Source organism: Embiotoca jacksoni, unplaced genomic scaffold, assembly GCF_022577435.1.
Source record: "Embiotoca jacksoni isolate LCO1_2020_lvr unplaced genomic scaffold, fEmbJac1.0.p SCAF_26, whole genome shotgun sequence".
Lineage (NCBI taxonomy): Eukaryota > Metazoa > Chordata > Actinopteri > Embiotocidae > Embiotoca > Embiotoca jacksoni.
The window spans coordinates 2,438,427-2,458,122 of record NW_027185377.1 but is presented as its reverse complement, the minus strand read 5'-3'; the positions used below and the strand labels follow the sequence as shown (position 1 = coordinate 2,458,122).

Here is a 19,696-nt window from a genome sequence, read left to right as displayed (position 1 = left end):
TATATACGCGTTTCCAACCAGCTGGATACTTATTTCCCTAATAAAGACATAAAAATAGAGAATAATAAATATTATCTGCTCTTTAAAATATGTGTCTATGTTGAATTTTTGGAAATTCCTATTTTAAAGAGATCAAAAAAATCAAATAAAAAACAGTAAAACATTGTTTTTGAAGACGTTGCAACATCGTATTTTCTATGTTAGCAGTGACCAAAGTATTTAGACAGATACCGTCTCAAACTTTATCAATGAAACATCCTCCTTCATGTGCTTGATAACAACTATCTTCAGCATCATATTCGCTTCTTACAACGTAACAGCTGTTGGAGAAGTTCAGTACTTCTGCACCTTTGGACAGGTCGCTGTAAATGCTACAGCTACCTGCTGCAGAACAATAAAGTTGTGGGTTAGACAACAAAACAGTGACCTGAAACTTGTTATAAAGCTTCTACAGGTTCTCTGTATGTTCTGCATTGAATGCTGAGATTTCCTGTTTCTGTTTCAAATTAAAAGCCCTCATTTCAAGTTAAAAGCCCAATAATGTTTCATACAAAGTCTAGCCATATGCTACATTGTTATTTCATGTTGATTACAGCTGCTTTGCAGTTATCGTTCATGTGCTTTATTATTGCGTGTTCCCAAATAAAGCTGCAATAAATCTGATTATGACAAAGGCAGTTCAGCCCTGACTGCAGCATCGTCTCCGGTACATTCACACCATCAAACATTTGTACTCATTATAAAGCGCAGTAAGATGGTCGAGAGGACGACGTGATTTGACTTCACGTTTAGATATAATACACTAATATAGTCAGCTTCTTACTAACCCGACAGAAAAAAAAAAAATCCGTTTTCATTTTCAAGTCATTCGATCATTTTCAAGTCCCGGTATGCCGAGTGTGCGTCTCACGTTATGTAGCAAACGAAAAATATAAATGCATACATGTTTCTTTAAGTAATCTAAAAAAAAAAAAAAAATTAAAAAAAAAAAAAAAAGCATTATAAAATGTTACGTTTTTTTCCAGGTGTCTTCACCAGCGTGTGTGCTGGTTATCTCCGGTGACTGAGGTTCCCCGTGAGCCAGTCACGGGCGTGCAGAAGGAACAAGAACAGATCAGCAGCACTATCTCCACTCTCTCTCTCTCTCTCTCTCTCTCTCTCTGTCAGAGCGGTTCATGTATGCTGTCCACAATATCCACCACTGATATTTTTCCACCTCTCTCCTTCACGTGGTCATGTCTGCACATTTTTCTACCGTCTCATCCTCGTCACCACAGCGTTATGGTGTCGACTTTAGCGAAACCCGGGTTCTCCCTGAGCTTCCAGTAATTCCCGTTTGTCACCCACACATCACGTCCACAGGAATCTTTGGCTTTCCTGTCGAAAAGAAGAAGACAAAAATAATTATATACAAACTTTGGTATTGCTGTGATTTATGTGTTTGCGCAGGAATACGGTGAGAAATCCTGATAACATAGACATCATTGTTGTTGTGGGAAAACTGTTATCTTTGCAAAATAACAGCAATTTAAACCAAAGATTAGAGGTGCTTTTTTTTATGTATTTGCATTAATTAGTTTATTGTAAATTAATGCATGAATTGATTATTTGGCAGCTATTATTTTCAAGTTCAGATGCAAAAAAAGTAATTCCAGGTTATGAAATTAAAAAATCTGCTCCATGTTTATGTCCTACATGTTAGAAAATGTAATATTTTGGACTGTTGGTTGAACAAAACAAGATATTTCATGAACTAATGAAATCATTTTCAAGTCTATCTATAACAGAAAAAAATCAATGTCTCAGCCATAATTGTATATTTTTTTGTACTTATATGATTTAACAAAAGTCTTTAGCTACTAAACAACTTGGAATCCAATTACAGTCCGCAGAGAGAATAAGATGGAAAAGTACTATAAATAAAACTAAACATTAGGATTTAACATTAGTAATTAATACCATAAAGTATTTTCCAGCCTCATAAGAGGATTTAAAAACAGATGTTTGATGATGCAGAGCTGAACAGTTTATTTCTATCCTTCTGTAAGTAGGATTTGAAATGAATAAACTTACTTGAAAAATCGTGGGACGTGCTCTTCACCCTTCTTGGCGAGGTCTTTTCTCCGCTCCCGCTGAATTGCCTCGATGTCATCTTTCTTTTTGTCCGACTCTTCCACTTTTCCCTTCTCCAGCATTCTGCAAAACAGGTCGAGGAAGAAGTTAACGAATGAAAAAGTGACATCAGGCTGAGACGCTTCCTTTTGTTTCTATACTTTTATCATATTTCAGCTGGATATTGTGTTTATCAAGGCTTTGTTTGTCATCTGTATTCATTGTTGTGTCACTGATGTTTTCATGCAGCCCTCTCGTCCAGGTTGAAATCTACTTTTCAGTGCCTTGTAGACAATTAACCAAACTACTCCCTCACTGTTGGTCTGGGCGCAGGCGGCTGTCCGTAGAAGGCAGGAGAGGCTTCAGGTCGGCGGGAAGTTCATTCAGCTCCATGGCGAAGGTGGAGAAGCCGTAGTAGAGCAGGTAATCCTTCGGTAGTGGATCTGCGGGGGAGACAGAAGCCTCTCAGGTGAGCTGCCGCACAAACGTGACGTCTGGATTTATGCTGATTAGTTCTTTTGGCAGCAGGAACGCTTAATCATTTCACCTTCATGTAAAACCTTCCACCTCATCAACCGTCAACACGTGACACAGAGACTCAAAACAGGAAGTCGTGCGGCCATTAAAATAAGAGATTAAAAGGGATCTTGTTTGTGATAAACCACAAGGACAAACTGAAGCATTGTCTCGTGCGCGACGGTCGTGTACTCACTTAGCTTCCAGACACATTTCGGAGTCGGCAGAGTGTCACAGAAGATGCCTTCGTGCCACAGACCCCCGAACCGGTGGATGACGCTGCCGCTTTGGTCCAGCACCGTGCCCTGCACCTCGTTCTTGTTCGTCTCTGAACCCCAATAACGAGCCTGCAGCAGAAAAACAACAACATATCAGTCCAACAAACATGGCAAAAAAATAAACAGTAAAGGAGAGAAGGCCTGAGCAGAGCAAGAAGTCCCTTCACTCACCTTGACGAAGGTAATCTTGCAGGTGCAGACGTTGTTTTTGAGGTTTTGGATGGTGACCTCTCCGTAATGCTCCAGATATCGCTGCTGGCTGAGCACATTATTGATGCAGGTCACTACTTTGTTCCACTCATAGTGGTCCCCATACCTGAAAAAAACAAACAAACAAGATTCAACATATTTGGTCAGCACGAAAACTGTTAAAGTGGCACAAATTCAAACTTTTTCAGACATAACAAGCAGTTCAGAGACAGTTTTGGGAAATTGTGATGGATAGTTTTCAACATTTTACGTAATCTTTTTTGTTTTTGATCAAAAATCATCTTTAGTTGGGCGCCTACATAATGCACATAAAATGTAAACCAAACCAAAGCAAAACTTTCCTCATATATGCACAGTGCAAGTACGTAAGTGCGTGAATTGAGACTCAGCCAAACACTTTAAAAAAACCGTTGGAAACATTAAGCCTGAAGGACGGGCAGCACACAGATTAAATACGCAGGTGGAGCAGATCAACGTGAGGTAGGAAGCGAAGACTCTGAAACAACAAGCTGAGGTGAGTACAGACTATAAAACTATAAGAAGGACGTGATAAATGTGAAAAACTAAAAAAAGAGAGCGGCTGGTTGTGACAAATAGTTCAGCGAAATTAATTCAAGGTTTTCCCGATGCTGCTCAGCTCACTTCATTTGTCCTGCTTTGCTCATTATCTCAACCGGCTGCCGACTCAGCAGAAATTGCGTACGGCGTCTCAGTGAAATGCATGGGTTGGGTGGGCTCATGCTGAAGCTGCCTCGCACATTTTAATTGATTTTATGGTGTGAAGTATCAACGTGGGCCGACTCAAAACCGCTCGCTCTCAAGGAGGGATTTAAAAATGTAAAGAAAAACTTAGAAAGAAGCATCATTTTTAAAAAGGAAAAAAACAAATCATTTGTAGCCTTAAATTCTGTTTATTCCAGTCATATCAATAAAGGTTTTTTTCTGCAATATGTACATAAATGCTTCAGCTCCCATCATGATGAATGTACTGACAGATGGTTAAAGTTTGTCCTGTCTGTGTTTCCTGAGACTGGTGCCATTTTAAAATGATAATAATCACAGGAAGTGTTTCATGTCTCATTGCACCCAGATAAACAAAGAGATGCTTTCTCATATAATATGACTCCCAGTTACACCTTAATGGTGTCACGCCTCATCCGACAGATGTGCCGACACACTGTTTACCTGGGAAGAGTCACATTCACCATCCCTGTCGGCAGAATCTCCAGAGACTTCCCCCAGAATTTATTCTTCCATCGCTGGTCTGTGCGGAGATATAAAACAGGTGTTGAGGACGCTGTATCATAAAGGCAGCTTTTTAAAAAGGATATTAAACATGGAAAAAAAAAAGAGCTGTGATTACAAACAGGAACTCGCACACAAAGAGAGATTTGGTTTGATAGCAAAAGAGTCTGACCTTGCCAGAAGGAGAAGTTCTCTGACTCGGCGTGGCAGGCGGAGATGGGCGGGTGGTGGCAGACCTGGTGAATACACAAGAGGTCACAAAATCACGTCGAACAAATTGGCCTTAAAAAACTTTTCAAATATTATGTTCTGTATTTTACTCAGTCTTTCTCTTTAGAATTATTAGGTCATGTGCAGGAATTATTTTTTGTTTCTCGATACCAAGCCGAGGCTGTACGTGGACGTAAAAGACAGATTTAACATACGTAACGTAAATCAGCATCGACCACCGTATACACCAAAACTCGACCACCGCTTCAACGTCGCCGCATTTTGCCGCCAGCTTCAGTCAGCGGTCGGTCCGCCTTTTAGAGCGGCTGAGCGAATGCAAACAGGGTTTCCAGACTTTAATCACAGGGAAGACTGAAGCTGGTGGGCGGAGCCAGATTAATCCTCGCGTGGAATACAAACTCTGTCGCGCTGAATATTATTGGGTACACCAGTGCTCGAATCTTTAGTGTTTTCTCTTATTTTAACTGCAGCTTAAATAGATTTCAGCACTTTTAACTAATTTCTTCCACTGGATAAACCCAACTTCATTATAACAGAAACCCTTTACAACAGCTCCCTGAAATATGAATGTGTTAGTTAGGAACTGCATCTCTAAGCCGTTTCAGTAATTAAAAGGCTTTTTTGACAAGCGACATCTAATTATTTTCCTCCTAATTGCTGCCATTTTAAAATAAATTATGAAAACGTGCGTTGAATTCTTGATAGCGCAATCAGTTAGTGTGAGTTTATTAAAGCAATAAATCACCCGGCGTTGACTCCATTAAACCGGCGGGTGATCCATCTCAATCCAATGAGACGAGATGATGGAAGCTCACGTTTTTTGTTTTTTTTCCCTTTTAAAGAATATTAGTTTAGTTGTAAACAGCTGCATGTGTGTGAGACAAATAGCCGACCTGCTCGCTGATGAAGCGAAAGCTGCGGTCCTCCCTGATGCACTCGTAGGACTCCCCCAGCACCGGGTTGAAGGGCTTATAGCGGTTCCTGAACGTCGCGGTGGAGTAACCAGAGATGGCAAAGGCAGCAATGTAAACCTGCATGAGATTAAAAAAAAAACATGAAAACTCACTTATATTTTTGTGTTAATTTAGTTCATTTCACTGACGTAGAAAACAAAAGAGGATTGAAGGTGAGTGTGTTGAAATATATTCACACATACAATTCACTTAACATGTGATCTCTGGTTCTCTTCACTCAATTTTCTTTCTCATGAGTACGTGCTCATAGAATTTCACTTGAGAGTATTATTTTCAATGATATTACGTTTTTTTCCCCAAAAGAATTGAAAAATATTCCTGCTTTCTTTTTTATAAAAAAAAAAAAAAGAAACATGGTGATTATCAGATTCTTCTAAATACATGACGTACAAGGAGTTCGAACACAAACCCAAACCATTTATTTGGCGACAAATTTTGCACCTACTGCTTCTAAACTATCCGACAAATTTGCAATGACATTTTCAACTCCAATTTGCGGGGACGTCATCAACCTCGTCAACGACGACAACAGTTCCCAGAATCAACAGCAGGGACAAAGTGAGTGTTTGAGCAGGGTTACCATCCTCTGGTAGGGGTCCGGGGTGTTGTTGGCGGTGTCCAGCAGCTCACTGTACTCCAGCTCTTCACACAGCCGCTGCAGCAGGTTCACGGGCTCGTTGAGAGCCGCCGGCATCGACACTCGAGCCAAGTCTTTACCTGCAGGAGAAACGGCACACGGGGGGTCAGAAAACGGACAAAGAGAATAATAATCTGTGTGACTTCATCGATATAAGCTGGAAAACAGGTCCTTGCCTATGTTGTTGTAGAGGATGGCCATGAGGCCCACGTGGCTGTTGTCGGGACAGGTGGCGGGCAGACTTGTTCGCCGTCCGGTGCTCTTGGGAACGACGATGTTTGGAGCCTTGGAAATGCTCGCGCGGTACTTCCGGGTCGCTGATGCTGTAATGTTGGTGAGAGGAAATGATGATAATAATCAGACAGGAAATAATTCTCAAGAGCAAAAGTGCAAATTTCTAAAACAAGAACCAGACCCTGCAGCGATGCTAGCAGCTCCGAGGCTGCTAAATGCTCACATCGAGAAACTAACAATGCTAAGATACAGATGTTTAGCAGATGTGATGTTAAACATGTCCATCCTTTTAGTTTCGTGTGTGATGCTATTAGTTCAATGTGTATTTTGTCATAAATTAAAATATTGGATGAATTTAATATTTCGACTTGATGATGGCACTCGATGGAAAAACAGCTTCATCAAAGCAACAATTTATCTTCTGATGATTTTTCTGCATCACATTTCTCCACAATCTGATTCAGGATGGAGTTTGAATGTGACTTTTTTTTTTTTTTTTAACCCCACAAAGTTTTAAAATGTCTTTTGGGATGTGAACTGACTCAACCATCAGTCAGAGGAGATGAGGATATAAAAAAAACATCTGACATTTCATGCCTTGAATGTGTTGACAGTTAAAGCTTGAAGACTTTGGACAAAGCCGCTGGTGCACCGTGTACCCACCGTGTCCCTCCTCCGGCTCCGAGTTGGTGGTGCTCCCATCACTGAGTCCGGATTCATCCGACACCTCCGAGGAGCTACCGCAAAGGACGTCGTCGCTGGCGTCGAAGTACTCCGCGGCTGAATCTGCTACTGAGGGAGGCCCGTGGGATGAACACCTCACCGCTGCAGGCTGGAGGCGGAGGGAAGAAAAACGAGGAGGAACAAAGGAAAGCGGTAATCAAAAAAAAATAAAAAATAAAAAAGGAGAAATGTGCCCGAGAATCCAGATGGCAGCCGAAGCATCAATCTTACTTCAGCTAATGTGTTCGATTGGTGGATGTTGTTGGTGTCACAGACTTCCTGCAGCTTCTGCCTCTCCTGGGTTAGAGTGTCGTGCACCGACTTCAGGGAAGCGAGCACTGAGGTGGCAGGAGAAGATGGAGAAGATGGAGAAGATGGAGAAGATGGAGAAGATGGATTGAGAGCTGCACATCTCTTTGAATATAAAAGTTAATATTGGTTCATATCCATGTTTGTAGGCTCCTCGTCCCAGTTAAATTTATTTAACAGGGCAATAATGGTAATATTACATAGAAATGAAAACAGGAAAATATCGTCACAAATTAATTAAATGCACTTTTACAGCTAAAAAGAAATCAACGAAATGAGGAAGATTTAAGGAGAAATAAATGAGAAAAAAACAACAACAAACAAAATAAAATGAAGATTAAAAATGTTCTGTTGATTAAAAATAAAATCTGCAATGTTTTCATATTGTGCAATAAAGGAATTAACAGGATAAATATAATGTAATAATTCAAACTGAACTTTTTTGACTGTATCTGTCTGTCTATAGATAAGATATATATACATATATATATATATATATATATATATGTATATATATCTGTTTCTCTGACCTCGCAGTGACGTGGCGCAGATGTCCTGCTGGATTTTCTTGCCCTCTGGTGACGTCACGGTCGGAGGGGACAACTGAGAGTAGACGTAGTCGGGGATGGAGGGGACCGACACACCGAGGTGGGACGAGTTGCTCAGGTGACTGGAGGACAGCTGTGAGGTGAACAGGAGAGGGAAGACGTTGGGTGATTCACTCGTGGTTGTTTTTTTGTTTGTTTGTAAAATACATAAACTTCATATTTACTGTAAATGAGGAGCCAAGAATCACAGCAAAGAGCGAAATACACACACAAGTCCGCTAAAGTGAAGTGTGTCTTTGACCTGCATGACGTCATGGAGGTCATGTGACAAACTTCCCTCCGTGGAGGTAATGAACATAAACTGTATCTAAAAGGGGAAGTTGCTTCCAGGTCTGAAAAGTGCCACAAACTGCGATACCACAGAGGGCCACTAGGGGTCGGCTCTAAAAAGGCCCCATAGACTCCCATTCAACTTTTCTCATGAAATACAAAGTCAATAAATGATTTCCACGAGTCATTGTGATGTCATTAGCTAGAGTCACTCCTTCGTATTGGTTTTCTGGCAGTCCATCTGAAAATAATCTGTCATTAATTAGATATCAGGCATCAAAAAGCGGCATGTTTGGGGGCGTGTCTGCTTGATTGACAGCCGATTGATTTGCTTTACTAAAGTGTGTGACACTGATGCTTCTCGCAAGACACTGATACGTTTCCCTCTACTGGATGGATGTGTGCATTACACGCTTTGCTTTGATACCGGGGTTGAAATCTCTCAGCAATAAAGCAAATGTTTTCAAATGTAATGGACTGGAGGTAATGCAAGGCACGCACGTTAAAAAAAGAAAAGATTGGCAAAACACAGGTGTAACTAATTTAAGTCGACCATTAATATGTGCATTTAGGCAGCTGGGAATTGGAAAAGTTTCATTTGGGAACGTCCTACATCCGTTTTGAGAGCGTTCACAAACAGCCCTCAGAAAAACAACTTCCTTATCTATATAAACCAACATACAGACGAATCAGAGCTTAGGAGGTCAACATTATTTGTGCTCTAGAGCTCTACAAGTTTTGCTGCACTGCTGTTTAACACAGCGAGCAAACTGAGTAGGCTAGGCCTAACGAAGTCTGATTATTTAATCTTATTTTCAGAGCAAGTGCACTTCCTCCTTTCACCTCAAACGGTGCCATGTCAGGTGACATTAAACTTACTTCTCAAAGCTCTCAAAAACCTCCCTCTTTCCTCTTCCCAGTTCGACAGGTGTATTCTCCCACTCGGAGCTCGGATCTTTCCCACGTCCCAGTTGCTCTTGAACGCACCATGAGGATAGCTGGGCCTTTGCTTTCTTAAGTTTTAATTTCATTTCATTGAGTTGTTTTATTTCAAATTCAGTTGCCCTCAAAAGAACCGAGTCATTATTTATTATTTATGTTATGTTACACCTGTGTTTCCACTGCGATGACCGCTTAAAATCACAGCTGAGAGGAAGGTCCTGGTGTAAAGACACAGCTAGAAGGTGTAATCTACGATCAGCACAGTAATCTAATCAGGGACTTATTTGCACTTGGGACATCAGGGTGACTGCCGTTTAATGGCTCAAACCTGGGCCTCTGGAACCAGATCCCTGCAGGGTTTCTGCCCTACCAGCTACTTAAATGATTTTATTTGGCATTTCAAGTTCAAATGAGGTCCTGTTTGGTTGGTAAAACAGAAAACCTTCAGAGCTCTGGATGTAATTCAGCCAAAATCAACATGACTGCGGGACAGGATCAAAAAACTACAACTCTAAAACTAAAAGCAGGTTTACTTGATTGATCCATGAATAAATTACTCCTTCTACAAATCAGATTTTTCTAGAATTATAAACATGTTTTTGGATGTTAACACCCAAAGCTCGAGCACATAAAAAAAAAACAAAAAAAACTTTCATTTCAATTCACTTTCATGTCATTAAACGGTCACAACATATTAATGATTTTCAAGATGTCTCATGCTCTACCTTTTGACAACTCACCGATTTAGTAATCCCACGAATAGGCTTTGGATTAGATTAGAGAAAGGCCCCAAAATGTTACTGTTACTTTAAACCCAATATGTTCAGAAAGTTACCAGTAATTATAAGACTTCAGGTATGAATTCAATCAAAACCCAAGCAGTATTTCAAATCTACCTAAACATCAACAAGTCAAATCAACGATGTAAATCATATATATATATATATATATATTTTTAAAGAAAGTAGGTTACAGACCATTCTTACCATTCCTAGGGCCTCCACTCTGGATAGTGTGCGAGAGTGGCCCCAAATCTTCCCCGACTTCGACTTCTTCGGCTTCTCGAGAGAAAGATTCTGCAGCACCGCCCCAAAAAAAACTGATTTATTGATGTAATTTTGCTGGTTATGTAATAAAAGTCACAAGCCTGTATCTACCTGTAGGCTGATGATGCGTTGCAGTTCTCCGTTAGTGAAAGCCTGGCCCACCTCCAGCGCCTGCAGCTTCTGGATTAAGCGGTTTAGCTCAGAAAGGTCCACCTGACAACGGTGCAACTCTAGAAGAGAACATGATGATTTCACTTGAGTTTCTATGAATCATTAATCAGATAAGACTTCAGGCGTGATTACACAGAAACAGCTAGATTGGTGTAGGTGCACTTACCAGAAAAACATCTATGGATCCTTTTATGTACTTTTAAATATACATTTCAAGAGCTTTTAAATGGTAGAAGAGCATAAATTGTTTAAAAGAAACTTCCTCTTTGATTGAGACAAAAACCGGACATTTATCACTCTGTATGCAGACGACTACACGCTGTTTATCAGTGTCAGCAGCAGTGAAAATCAAGCATGTTTACATGATTTCCCTACATTACCCACAATTCAACTGTAATCAGTGCTGGAATGCAACCAAGTATTTTTACTGCAGTTTTTACCCCACTACATTTATCTGACAGTCTTACTGACCAGTTATTTTACAGGTTAAAGCTTTTACACACGAAAAAATGAATGAAGAGTTATACTTTGTTTTTCTATGAATTAAACTACACAACACAACAGACAAGCAGAGCTCAAACAATCAGGTAATTGATCAATCAACTGCCAAACAATAAACTGGCATCATTCAATTGACTTTTAATTGGTACAATTAAAGCAGTTTTTCTTGCAATCGGTTTTTTTTTTTTTTTAAACATTATTATATTCTTAATTGGGAGCACATATTCAGCGTGCCGGCGTTCTTTGTTCTTCTTGGGGAATCGTGACAGATACCTTGAACGCAGGTGTCGGGGTCGTGACTATGCTGCAGCCAGGCAGACACCTTGCTGTTCACGCCGGTGTTCGCTGCGGGCAGCACCCCTGACGCTCCGGCTGAATCTGCCATCCCAGTGGAGCTCTGATAAAAAATAAAAAAACAGGAGGCAGGAGGACACAGCAGTTACCTTAAGATCCACTTTGGAGTCACCTGTAAAAAAAAAATTGCGGTGTCAGCTTTGACTTTATTCTTTGAGTGATAGTCACCACGTCTCCGTTTCTCTGAGGTTGTCCAGCCGCGCCGGCGGGAGGCAGAGATTGGAAGACGCCACTGTGGATGTGAGCTGCCTCGTTCTTCTTGAACAGGCGGTGCGCTTGCAGTTTGGTCACCCAGATGTAGAAGAGTTCATGGCTCTTAGCCTGGGTGACGAAATAAAAGTCAAATAGAACATTAGTCCGAAAGGCACATTATTAAAAAAAAAAAAATTGTTTTTTAAATAGCAGCATTTGATACATGTATTTACCTTCATATGATAAAGAATGTCTCCTGCATCCAAGTCAATCCGATTAGATTTCTTGCTTATTGACATGACAGCGAGGCTGACATCTAGCGAGCCCTGGACTCTTCCTATGGAGACCTTTAGTGGGAAAAAAAGCGTGTTTAAGGGTATAAAAAAACCTGTAATAAACTGTATTTTACAAGGTACAGTGCCCAAGTTTAGAAATATATAAATGTACCTTAAAATTGAAAATGAATAGATGGAGTACTTAATACAGAATAAAATTAACCTTTAAAAAAAATGCAACAGAACCATTTAAATAGCTCAATTCACTAAAAACATCATTTGAACACATATCTGAGTGGATTTTAATCATATTTGTGTTTAAAAATGCTGCATGTAGCAGAGGATTTCAAAGAAAAAGTAGATTTTCCAAATTTCCTGCTTTGATATGAGACCAAACATATGAATAATTTCTCTGAATGATATCAGAGTGGTGACAAATTTGTAATACAAAAGCTAAAGTGTGCGAGAATCATTGCAGACAAGGAAAACGTACAACTTTTAAAAACATGTTTCTTAAAAGTCAGATTAAAATCCAAAACAATATCGTTTTAGTTTTTCTCCATTTACTCAGAGATCGTGTTTGTCAGTCCTTTTAGAGATTTACTTACATCCTGTTGATTTTTGGAGTAGCGTAAGATCCCCACTTCCAGGACAAAGTATCGCTGAAAAAGAGATCGATAATCTTTGTAAAAACCGACACCTTTAGAAAAATAGAAATCCGAACATTTTGTCAGCATTAAAGCCGAGACGTCTCACCTTGTGCCAGCCTTTAAGTGGCCACTTCCTCCTCTTGAGAAGATATCCTTCGCAGATTCCTGGGGTGGTCATCTCCTGAGGGTTGTCACCTCCTGGGTGCATTTCTACCTGAAGGTCATCAATCACCTCCCAGTCTTTGATAATCTATGGAGAAGAAAAACACTTTATCTGTTTTTAGCTCTTTTTTGGGGGGTTTTGACACTTTTGTCCAAAATATTTACAGAAAATTGGTTGAATGAATTCCCCTACTTGTGACTTGATGTTTTAATTTTTATTTATCCGTTTTATGTAGGTGTATTTTTGGACGTCTATCTTTGCTTTTCTATCTCTCCTTTTTTATGTTTTTTTGCACCTCTTTATAACATTTTTAAATTGCTTGAGTGTATATCAACTTGTATTTTTTGCATTTGTGTAAACAAATACATTAAAAAAAAATTACAGCATCCTGATGAGAGCGTCCAGCCAAAGTCTACTTTTCATCATATTACCTCTTCTTTTTTTTTTAAATTAAATTTAGGTGTACTGTAAATAGCTGTAAGTCTACCAAGCATCTACCTCACTAGTCTGCAGCTATAATGAAGTGTTGTGCAAAGAAAATCACTGTAATTCAGTCTGAAGGAAAATCATTGGCATTAATTATGTTTTATGGCTTTCATACAGGAAACTGGTCTCACAATGAGAACCAGCACTCCTCCCTTTAAAAGATAATATACATCTACCCATAATCCCCCTTGTTTCCTCGTTGTGCATCGTGAACCGACTGTCCCGCGACTCGCCTGTCTGGAGTGGCGGGACGACAGAGTGCTGCTGCTCCTCGAGTGGGCCGGCTTGTTCCACGTCGGCGAGTTCTTCTCCAGGCCACTCGCCAGCGACTGGCTGCGATTGAGTGAAGATTCGTACGAGTCCATTTCACAGCTCCGACCTCAGACTCGGCTCCCTGCTGGGATTGGCTGCTTGTTGAGAAAGACCTGCTGCAATCCGCCAAAAGCGCCCTGTAACGAGAGCGTGAGGAAGTCAGCCGACGAAAGAACGCCGTTAAACACCCAGTTTTCTGGATGCATGTCAACATATGGAAAGAAAATGTGAAAAATTCTGCTTCCAGCTCCCATCTATGATAGTGAATGCAATATCTTTGAGGGTTTGAACCGGTAGTTGGACAAATGTGACATTTTGAGATGTTATTTTCTGGTGTTTAACATCCCAAATGTTAAAGAATTTACAGATGAATCAATAATCAAGATGATAATAATAGTGAGCAGTATCCTTAGAATAAATATTATAAATAGGAGTAATGGTCAAAATACCATATTGTTTGCTTCAGCGGGTCTCACAGTGACTGTGTGTGACCATGGCTGTAATAACCTGTTACGGGGCCCCTGGGCAAAATTTTACATTTACCCCCCCCCCCCCCCCCCCCCCTTATGTGGCAAAGCAAATTTGATTTCTAAAACATTTAGAACGATGATCATTTTTTTTTACATCCATTTAATGTAATGTGTATATTTAATAACTTGTCGGCAATAAAATACGTTTAAATGACCATTTTTTTTTAGCCTCGTGCAACTGTTGGCCTTTCAAAAAATCTCTTGCGGACCACCAGTTGGAGTCTCGTTGTACCGCCAGTGCTACACCTACCACAGTTTGGGAATCACTTAATTAAAATAATAAAGGTCCGACACCCCCACCTTAATATTAACCTTAATTAATACAGGACTCACTGAGTTGATATTGAGCTTTATTATTCAAAATAACTTAACTTATTTGTAACTATTTAAATTGATAAAAGCAGTGGAGGTGGATGAACCCGTGGCTTTCTGGGCCCCCTGGGCGGTTTGCCCGCTTGATAATCCAGCCTTGTATGCGACACCGTGGCCAATACCGCCTGCAAGGACAGGATTAACCTCTGCTTAATTGGTTTTTCGAGAGATGTTTTTAGCTACTTGGACGTGTAGAGACTCGATCTCAAGGCGGAGAGCACCGACTCAACATTAAAAGTGTCGGCGATCACAAAAGAAACAACATTTAAAACTTGGGTCCTGTTTTTATTATCAAGGTACTGTTAAATCACCAGGTTATGAAATGACAATAATAACATCCTTCATTTATATAACACTTTTAATAAACACGTTTACAAAGTATTTTAGATGCATAAATATATCCAAAGGTCAAAAGTTATTCCAGTTGAAGAGATTAAAATGTACATAAATACTTCTTTTTACAAATAGAGGTTTTATTTCAAGACACGTAGCTGAAAATCACTGAGACAATGACAACACGTCATTTGGAGGAACTATATATTTCCCGCCAAGCGTTTGCAACACTTTGTGTGTGCATTTGCATTGAATTTGGTAGTTTGCAACTTTATATGAAGGAAAGCTGCTGTTTCCAGGTTTTATCATTTTCTTATTTGTATTTTAACGTAGACATCACTGATGTTGAGCAGCACTTTGGTCAACTTTTGTTGTATGTAAACGTGCTTTATAAATAAAAATGGAGTTGAACTGAGAGTCTCTATGTTTGTGTTTGTCTGCAGAATCACTGAAGATGTGAGAATGAAAATGTATTTTCAAACTTACAGTTTTCCGCCCTGCTGATGTCACACAGCTTCCTCTGATGCTGCTGGTGTATTTTAGATTTTTTTTTCAGTATATAACGGTGAATATAAAACCGCTCACAGGATGCTAAATCAGTTTGTTGCATTCAGACTGATACGTGTCTAAATCTGTCCACAAGCGGCCTGCCTCGCTGTTATGTAAAGGCCGGAGCGGACGACAGTAACTGACCTCTGTAATGAAACCATGTGGTGGAAACAGGATGAAAGGATTTGCAGGTTTCTGAGCTCGCTCACTCAAGAAGGAACATACAGAATATCTAACATACAAAAGCTGGTTGTAATTTTTCAGGACACGTAAAGAAAGTTTGATAACGGTTGACTCATGGCTTTAATAAAAGACTTCAGACTTTTATTTTAGATTTGAAGCTTTTTGTCGCCTACTTTTGCAGAACTAGTGATTGAAACGCTATTATTTACAGTATAAATACTATAGTTACATACATATGAGGTTGAGAACTTTCAGAAAATGTAAAGCAATCCTACTCAATTAAGTTTCTACAAACTTTAAGAACGCAATAAGGAATGAGACAGAATGAGAATCTGGCATGATATTTGCTAAACTGCTGTTTCCACCAACGCTCGGTCCAGAAAAGGTGAGCTTGCAAGAAAACGTTGACCAACAAAAGTCAGACAAGGTGAAGATTTTTTTAATAAAAATTGGTTGCCAATAACGTGTAGATCAGCTCAGAGGATGCCATATGAGTCTTTTCAACCCTGTAAACATTTGAAATAAACTCTCAAGACAAAGTCTGAGCTCTGTTTGAAATCCATAATCAGAGGACAGCTTGTTAATAGAGACAGTAAAAGACTTGCACTGATATATTTTAGTGGTAATAGTCCTTAATGCCGAGTCTGGCTGAAGTCCTTTAGGGTCCTTGTGAACTATTAAAGGCTGCACAGGCTCTTATCTAAAGCCCATTAAGACGTCTCTGTCTCGGTACACAGGGGGAAGGACACGATGCAAACATTTCAGACAAATAGTTGTTTTTTTTCTTTTCGTATTTTAACACTTAAAAACAGGTTGCCATGGCACATGTCGTAGCTAAATAATATTCTGAATGTTATCCTGTTTTTTCCAGTGTTTTATTGCAGGATTTAAACTAAACTTTCGCACTTATTCATGTCGTGTTTTCTTGATTAATTGTGCAAAAACCAGTTCAAAAACTCTTACCTGAAATTCACCTCCGGCTCTCATCGTCTGCTGCTTTCCTTCTGCGTCCCGATTAATCCAACAAAGGTCTCATTTGGCGTTCAGGAACCTGTGATGAATCACCATGTCGACAACCGTTCATTTAAGAAAAACCAAAAGACTCAAACGACATGTTATATCCACAGATGATCACTAATTCTGACCGCCTAATCCCGCCCTCTCTGCCGGTGGGTGACACGAGCGTCATCCAAATCCAAGGAGCGCCGCGCGTCGCCGGCGGCGCGCAGCGGTGCGCGACGTGTCCTGGGCATTATCCGCATTAACTGGAATTACAGCGAGTGTCGAGCAGAGATGTGGCGGAGGGTAAATCTAGCCGGGCTCCTCTCACGCTGCACACAGTTTGCTCACATTGAAGCGGGAAGTAAAGGTTGCGAGTTCAAAGGGCCTCGACAAAACCGTGAATAGTGTATTTAAGGGAAAAGTAAAGGCTTGTACATAATAATTAACGACTTCCTGAAAAACACCAGCACGTGATCATATTTTCTTCACTCACTGTACATTATAACTTGTAATTTAAGCAGGTCTGCAGTTCCTCTAATTCTGCCATGAAATAAAAGCACATTTGATTATTTTGATGTAAATCCAGTGAAAATGCACCTGTATTTTGGAGACTGAATCAAAAACATAATAATTTCTGCTCTTCTGTAGAAGTATGAGTCTTGAGTCATGTCTGCCTGCAGACCATAATAGACTAACCGCCCCAGATTAACATGCTGTAATCTGCAGATTAAGTTTCAGGGTCTGTGACCACTTCTGTTTATTTTGGCTGGAGCAGTTTATTTCAATGAATGTTTTAAAATGTTTGGTTTATTTATTTTTATCTTAAGGTACAAATCTTTGTCCAAGATAAACTGGAGCGTGATTACTTGCAACAATCCTTCAATAAGACCGAGAAAATAACCACAAAATGTCTTCGATTAAAAATAACTGTGAGCCTGAGCAACAAAGAGTTCACGTCATTTATTAATATATGACAAATATCCTTAAATAAAGTACATGTTTGCAGCATTGTCTGGCCAGTAACTCCACCATGAAGCTGAGGTGCAGTGAAACCAGTCACGTCTCCTAAATCTGTGATTTACCACCAGCTGCTTCACTCAAGAGTTGAGTAAACTTCTTTTTTTTTTCTTTTTTTTTGCAGACTTTAAAAAGCGTGCATCCGCCTCGTCGTTTCCGCCTCGCTGCAGATCCTCCAAGTCAACAAGTCCCAGTAAACGTCCCGCGAAAGCTCTACGTGGCCTCCGGCGCCGTCGGAGCCCCCTCCGGGCTCCGCTGCTCGACGTACCGCCGGAGGAGGGCGGACAGGTGGGCCGGGTGGCGCTGCAGCAGGGCGGCCGTGCGGGAGGTCATCACGGCGAGCCCGCTGACCAGCTCGCCCCGGACGACGGTCACCGACGGCAGCTTGGAGTAGCCGACGACGCCCTGCGCGCTCAGCAGCGTGTCGTCGATGCAGCCGCCTGTCGGTGAGACGAGAGCGGACCGGTCCGAGACGTTAGTGACGATCAAAACGAGAGCGGCTGCCGTCACGAGCTCAACGTCCGCAGCGCGTCTTCTTTTGAGAATAAAAATTATTTACATTTCAAGAATAAAGTCAAAATACTGGGACCTCCGGGATCAAACTCGCTTCACTTGTCCGATTGCGTTTCGTGAAACAACGCGTCCTCTTTGGACTGCGAGCAGGTGTAACCATGGAGACCACCACATCGGTCCATTAAAACCGATTCTGCAGTTCAACTGTAAGAGTTCATCTTGTAGACTCGTACGAGCAAAGCGAGTATTTTGATTTATTCTCCAAAAAAAGTTCGACTTGAAATTGTGTTTTATTTTGGAAACAATGATTTCAACTTTTTTAATTTCTATTAATTAATTAATTACCAGATAGATTAATTTCTATGTTTGATTTAATGAACAATATCTGATTCACTTGGACCCTTAATTTGCACGCACACACACACACACACACACACACACACACACACTTTCTACCATATTTAATCGGCGTCAAAAACTTTATTAACCGACAATCAGACGATCCAGAAAGGGAGGAAACGCTGAACGTACCCAGGAGCGTCATCTGCGGGCTGGACCTCAGCACCGTCAGCACCTCCTTCGCCTTCGGATCTTTGCTGACGACCAGCGCCGTCGGACCGACGAACAGAGGAGCCAAGTTACAGTAAACGGAGTCGCTGAGGAACGACCGAATCACCTGAAGACGAAACGGGACGATCGCAGATCAAAGAAATTTAAAATAATAAATAAATAAAAACGCGGTTCCAGTTTTACCTGGTTGGGGAAGAACTTGACGGCGACGCCGTGTTTGTGGAGTCGGTGCTTGAGAGTTATCATGTCGTCGGCGTTGCAGCTGTTGTTCTGGACCACGGCGATCATTCTGCAGTCCTCGAACACCTTCTTCAAATCCCGCTTCATGAGCAACGTCAACCCGGTTTCCTGGAGGAGGAGAGATCGTCTCGAAGTGAAGCGACACAACAACTAAACAATTAAAAATAGAAAAACCTTCAGAAGGTTCCCCGGAGAACTCGCTGTTGACCGTCTGACCCTGCGGGGGACGAATTCAACGGTGACACAGGTCACAGGAGAAAAACCCAGCTGGGGTCTCCTGATCTGACTCCGCCCTTCTTCGGGTCTCGGACGGTGAAGCCCCGCCCCCTCTCGAAACCTGAACGTCACTCAAGATTTTCTGAAACTCTGTTGACCGTTTTTTGTTTTTTTTTCCAGAAGATTGACCCCAAACAAACATCGGATGTTTCCAGGGACGGGATGAGCGCGTGTTTTGCCGACTTACCTCCCGGAAGTGCTCGGTGAGTGACGGGTAGGCTCCCGGAGGAGCGGCGCGCGGAGGAGCCACGTACTGCGTGACGGCCAGGAGCTTCTGCCTGAGGATGTGCAGCGGCTTCCTGTGGCGGGTCACAGCCTTGGAGCCGTGCCGGACACTGTGCGTGATGGGCAGCCATCCTGAAAGCCGAACAGACCCCCCACCGTCACCACCACCGTCACCAATATGCTAACATGCTAACATGCTAACAGAAAAACAAAACCACTTGCAGCTTCACCGAAGCGACAGCTAACACGGCTAACAGCCGCTAGCTCTCTTAACGCGGACACGTTAACAACCTGCTGCGGACTAATAAAAAAGATGACTCGAGAAATGGAGATTTTAGTGAATATTTACCTTGTTTCGGCAGCAACTTTACACACAAGGTCGCCGCCATCTTTCACAGGAAAAAAAGAAGCTGTACAGGAAGTGACGATGGCACCGATGCTGCGTTC

At 41.2% G+C, this 19,696-nt stretch overlaps 2 protein-coding genes across 2 annotated transcripts; both read right to left on the bottom strand.

Moving 5' to 3' along the window:
• Positions 1 to 40: 40 nt before the first annotated feature.
• On the bottom strand, positions 41 to 16,449 carry osbpl7 (oxysterol binding protein-like 7). The gene is made up of 22 exons (XM_069159798.1): positions 16,370 to 16,449; positions 13,361 to 13,576; positions 12,585 to 12,728; positions 12,437 to 12,490; positions 11,787 to 11,900; positions 11,530 to 11,682; positions 11,281 to 11,404; positions 10,447 to 10,565; positions 10,276 to 10,365; positions 8,000 to 8,150; positions 7,392 to 7,498; positions 7,101 to 7,269; positions 6,380 to 6,526; positions 6,147 to 6,283; positions 5,486 to 5,623; positions 4,534 to 4,597; positions 4,302 to 4,380; positions 3,078 to 3,222; positions 2,825 to 2,975; positions 2,429 to 2,555; positions 2,074 to 2,196; positions 41 to 1,377 (listed from the first exon to the last, which is right to left on the bottom strand). Exons 2-22 carry the CDS (start codon positions 13,490 to 13,492, stop codon positions 1,269 to 1,271), a joined length of 2,577 nt encoding a protein of 858 aa, XP_069015899.1. The 5' UTR covers positions 13,493 to 13,576; positions 16,370 to 16,449; the 3' UTR covers positions 41 to 1,268.
• Positions 16,450 to 17,353: 904 nt separating this feature from the next.
• Positions 17,354 to 19,693, bottom strand: mrpl10 (mitochondrial ribosomal protein L10). Its single transcript, XM_069160111.1, has 5 exons — positions 19,599 to 19,693; positions 19,212 to 19,381; positions 18,692 to 18,856; positions 18,470 to 18,614; positions 17,354 to 17,865 (listed from the first exon to the last, which is right to left on the bottom strand). Exons 1-5 carry the CDS (start codon positions 19,636 to 19,638, stop codon positions 17,639 to 17,641), a joined length of 747 nt encoding a protein of 248 aa, XP_069016212.1. The 5' UTR covers positions 19,639 to 19,693; the 3' UTR covers positions 17,354 to 17,638.
• Positions 19,694 to 19,696: the final 3 nt, after the last annotated feature.